General features: G+C 43.6%; 1 protein-coding gene across 3 annotated transcripts in view; it reads left to right on the top strand.

Annotated features, from left to right (window-relative positions):
• TOR4A (torsin family 4 member A) overlaps positions 1-2,949 on the top strand; it is a 34,139-nt gene extending 31,190 nt beyond the window's left edge. For all 3 annotated transcript variants that reach the window (XM_019510351.1, XM_019510350.1, XM_019510352.1), the window contains exon 2: positions 361-2,949. In XM_019510351.1, the coding sequence (XP_019365896.1) occupies positions 397-1,677 (1,281 nt within the window). In that variant the 5' untranslated portion in view covers positions 361-396 and the 3' untranslated portion in view covers positions 1,678-2,949. The remainder of the gene's footprint in view (positions 1-360) is intronic.
• Positions 2,950-5,093: the final 2,144 nt, after the last annotated feature.

Below are 5,093 nucleotides of genomic sequence, written 5' to 3'. Positions count from 1 at the left end.
CGGGCTAGAAGATCTACTAGGTCCCTTCCGACCCTTAATCTATGAATCTATGAATCTATGAATCTATGAATCTATCTTCCAGAAAGGCAGCCATTATCCTTCGAGAGATATAAAATCCACTACTTCCCTTTGCCAGCTTATCTAACAGTTGATCACCTTCACGGTTAAAAATTGACCCCATATTCCTAATTTGAATTTGTTTACTTTTCCTTGCCAGCCATTGATTCTTGTTTTACTTTCTTTGCTAGATTAATGAGCATGCTATTGCCTCTCTGCAAAGGCACAGATGGACTATGATCACCTCATCTCTGGATCTCCCATTGTTTTAGCTTATTTTCACATTGTCCTTGTGTTTTTCAGAGAAGACGGTCTGAATGGTTCAGAGAAGGCAGCAGCATGGATGGAGAGCCACCCTGCACCAAGCCTCCCACCCCTCCTTACAAGATCTCTCTCGTTTCCTCTCCCATGAGGGCAGTCATCCGCTTGCGACGAAAAGTCCGGATCCAGAAGAAAAACCGCTTACAAGTGGATCTCAGCAAAGACAAATCTCCAGAGCTGGTCCAAACTAGGCTGCTTCAAAGGCAGATTTCCCTGAATCGAACAAACTTGTGCAGTTCTTCTATATCCCTCTTTAATCAAGCCACCTTTGAAAATTCCAGGTACTTCACCTTTGACACCTCTAGTGACCAACGTACTCTGAATAAATACAAACGCAAGAAGCAACGCAGAAAATCCAAGGTAGTTCTGTACCCAGAAAGCTCCAGAAAGTACCTTCCCACAGCAGAGAAGAGTAAAGCAAAGCGTTGTCTTTTCCTGCTCATTGGTATCATCTTCTTGCAGATTCTAAATGCTATTGAGAATCTGGATGACAACCTCCAAAAGTATGACCTAGATGGACTGGAGAAAACCATGCACCGGGAAGTGTTTGGGCAAAAGCTGGCAGTGGAGAAAATTATGGAACTGTTGAAGGACTATCTGGCAACTCACATACACAACAAGCCCCTAGTAATCTCTTTAAATGGCCCTACTGGGGTTGGGAAGAGTCATGTTGGATGGTTGCTGGCCAAACATTTTCGATCAGTCATGGACAGTGACTTTGTGCTTCAGTACTTTGTGATGCACCATTGCCCAAATAAGGAGGCTACTCTTGGTTGCCAACTGGATTTGTCTAAAAAGATTTCTGACATGGTAACCAGAGCAGAAACAGAGGAGAAAATACCACTTTTTATTCTGGATGAGGTTGAGCATATACCTCCAGTCCTATTAGACACACTCAGCAGATTCTTTGAACCCAACCAGACCAATGAGTTCCTCAATGCCATCTACATTTTAATAAGCAATATAGGGGATAGTGAAATCACTAAGTTTGTCACTCAGAACGTTTCCACTGAGGATTCGCTCAGCAAAGAACTCCCAACTCTCATCCAGCCTTTACTGATCCACATCCATCCTCTTTGGCATTCTGCTGATATCATCCCCTTTGTTTTGTTGGAGAAGAGTCATGTCATAGAATGCTTCATGGAGGAGATAAGGAGGGAGGGACTGTATCTTAATGAGAGCCATATAGAAAATTTAGCAAGTCAGCTCTGTTATAACACTACAGGGGGCCGGCAGTACTCCAAAAATGGCTGCAAGCATGTTGGGACCAAAGTCAGTCTACTGCAGCAACCTGAATAAATAAGAAGTCAAATCCTGCTCTGAGTAATTTGCAATCAACTGAGACATTCGAGACTTGTTGTGCTGCCAATGACAGCAGAATTTGGCTCATGCTGCTTTTCCGCAAGCAGGTAGATATGACATTGTCCCACTGAGCACGTAGGTGGGTTCCATGAAACAGAAGAGTCCAATCACCTCTTCTGTGGCTAAACTCTGTTCTCCTATTCGTGCATTGGGGCTTATCCACTGAATTCCCACAATTCTATAAATAAGCCCCTGTTAACTAAGTCCAGAGTAGCTCTCCAGTATTTATTGCTGTTGTGTTAGGATGCCTAGAAGGTGAGAATAAACCCCACAGAGCATGTATAGGGAGGATGCAAATTGGCATATGGGAGATGGTGGGATATTTGGACTCAGCATACTTAGTTAGATCTCCCTCTTTCCTCAAACTCAAATTCTGCAGCCCCTTTGCTTTTCTACTACCTGGGTCTCATATATAGGCTAAATGGGTGGAGATGAAACTGGTAGACAGGAGGAACATCTGAAATAACTGAAGAATGAGACTGTTGCTCAAACACCCTTAATCCCAGTGCTCTGCAGTCTTTGATTCCCAGGAGACGGGAGTCTCCTGGAATGTGTTTTCCCATATTTGATCAGCTTGGAAGCTGTAGCCCTTCAGAACCATTAGTAACCTAATCTTTGTCACTTCTAGGTTAGAGTCCTGCAATACAATTTTCCTAGAGTTAGCCCTGAAGATTACTTGGGCACATTAGCTAGTGCAGCATGCAGCTATCTGCTTAACTAAAGGGTTTTACTGAAATCACCTTTTGCATGAACTCTGCTGCTTCTTTTCTTAAGGGTGCAAATTCATGGTTTGTTATCTGGAAAATCCTAACTGGCTATCGACAGAGGTCAGGTAATGCACATCAGAAAAGCCAGTTTGACCTGTTTATGCATGCCGCTGAAGTCTAAACCAACCACTCTTGGGGAAAAAACCTAAGTGACCTCACTGCGGAGAGCTCAGTGAAGCCACTGCTCTGTGTGCAGGGATGGTGAAAAACATGAAAAAAATGCAGGTTCCAAGAGGAATGTGAGAGGAGTTATACACCACTGAAAAAATTATACTGCCATTCTTATAGTGAGAGTAACTTCCAGCTTCCATGATGAATTTCTATTTCTTTTTTTTTTCTTCTATAACATTTCTGGCTCAGAAGTTTGTTTTTTGCAGAGTTTGAGAGAAATGTATACACCTGCTTTGGTGTGGGCCATTAAATCCTAACTGGAAACACTGATTGTAGTCTAGCTTTTCTGTGTCTCCTAATTGCACAAAATCAGCCCATTGCTGTCAAATTTCCCCCATGGTTACATTTCCTTAAACACGTACATACTAGTTAGACTGGAAGGAAGTGTAATGAAGCAAAGTGGGTGGATGACATTAGGAACTGTGGACACAGTCTTGTTTGACTTGAATTTAGTGGGTTGTAAGGCATTATTCTTGGTCCTTTGATGCCGAACAAGCAGTTTCTTGCCGCTGATGCCAGTGGGAGGGAATGAGGTATCATGTGTATTTGTTGCCTAGAAGCACCTTTGAAAGAACTTTGGTTTGCATGGGCCATGTTGCTCAGCCACCTGTAGCATTTGCTTCGTTATGGTTTGTGTGCGTGACTAGATCCCTTTAGACATGTTGGCTATGAATCAATCCATGAGAAATGGGAAGATCTGTGTCAGGGGTGATGTTTGCCTCTCACTAATCCTGGGTCCCAAAGACTTCCATCATCAGAACTGGTGCCAGAGCAAAAACCAGAATACCACCAATAAAACCCTTGAATGCTCATTTTCTAGGCTTCTTTCTAACCTGGTTTCCCTCCCACGTTTCTCATTGAAGATGCTGCAGAAATGCTGTGAAACGGTGCTCATTGGATTCCCTGGCACATGGTAGGGCAGAGTTGTACCTTATAGACTAACTAAATCAGAGATACATAAGTGTTCATAAGCAACAGTCTACTTCATCAGATGCTATGAAGGAGCTGCAGAAAGCAGAGCTTCTGAATAGAAATCAGTGGTTTGAACACAAAGGATTGGGAAAGGAGAGGAAAAAGGAGGGCTGTCTCTTCTCTGGTGCATGCCAGAGATTTATTGATGTTCCAGACTATAGAGACACATGGGTGAATGCAGCATGGGGGAACATGTTGCTGCCTGTGAGTGAACCTTGTCCCGGTTTTTCATGCACAGAACCAACTGGACTATTCAGGTACTTGCTGTTAGTATTATAATATCATTCTTAAAGGAGACAGATGCTAAAGTTCTCTGCTAAGAGAGATATTGCCATTCTCTGGACACAAATGATCCAAGTCCTGGCATTGCTAGCTGAGCATAGTACTCCTCCATATTGTGGTGTGTTGGGGATGGGCTCATATTTGACCCGCAGCATTGTGAAACCCTACCTTGTAGAGAAGGGCAGTTAGTAGCTAAAGAAGAAAGAGGGCCAGAGAAAGAGAGATTGTGACTTAGCAGTTTAGGGGGAGAGTACTGGATAGCTGAGTCTGTCCTAACAAGAGGTGCCTGGGAAATTCAGATGTACAAATCCAGGCTGAATCAATTTCACAGGATGCAAACTTGAAACCTGGATTCATAATGCAGCTCAGGCAATATTTGCCTGGCAGACAGAGCTCAATCTTCATTTTTCACCTAAACTGTGAAATTCTTTGCTTGTGTGGATTTAAGCCCAGATCCTGCTTCTTCTGTTATGAAAGCTCTGAACCATACCCAGCTGTCCTTGCCATTTCCTCCTTCCCCTATTTGTGTTGGTTTAGTGGCTGGAGCACTGGGAACCAGGTGACCTTTTTCCACTTGGATTTTACCATGATATCACTGGATGACCTTTAGAGAGGCTCAGAGACAGGCAGTGACTCACTGAAGTGGGGATCATGACACAGAACTTGCTCAAATGCTCCATTATTTGTAAATCACACCGGCATCCCAGATGGAAGGGATCAGACGTGGACAAAACATCAGTCACCATTTCGTCAACAGGGAGAAAGTGAACACTATGTATTGATGAAAACTGTGGCCCTTTGTTGAGTCTCCCCCATCCTCTTTTTCCTTCTGGATGTTCCTTGCAGGATAGACTTCCTTTGTGCCTTCATCAGGCAGTTAATCTTTTACCCCTCTGCCTGTGATGAATTTCCCTGTGGTCATGTGTGGAATAGTTTGCTGGATTTTGCTAGGGATGTGTGACATGACCACAAGACTCTTGGTCCCCATCTTGATTTTGCTTTTCATAGATTCATAGATTTATAGATGTTAGGGTCAGAAGGGACCTCAATAGATCACTGAGTCCAACCCCTTGCCCTAGGCAGGAAAGAGTGCAGGGTTCAGATGACCCCACCCAAATGCCTATCTAACCTCCTCTTGAAGACCCGCAGGGTAGGGGAGAG

Source organism: Gavialis gangeticus, unplaced genomic scaffold (genome assembly GCF_001723915.1).
Source record: "Gavialis gangeticus isolate Ggan-Ray unplaced genomic scaffold, GavGan_comp1, whole genome shotgun sequence".
Taxonomy (NCBI): Eukaryota; Metazoa; Chordata; order Crocodylia; family Gavialidae; genus Gavialis; species Gavialis gangeticus.
This window is presented reverse-complemented; position numbering and strand designations above follow the sequence as displayed.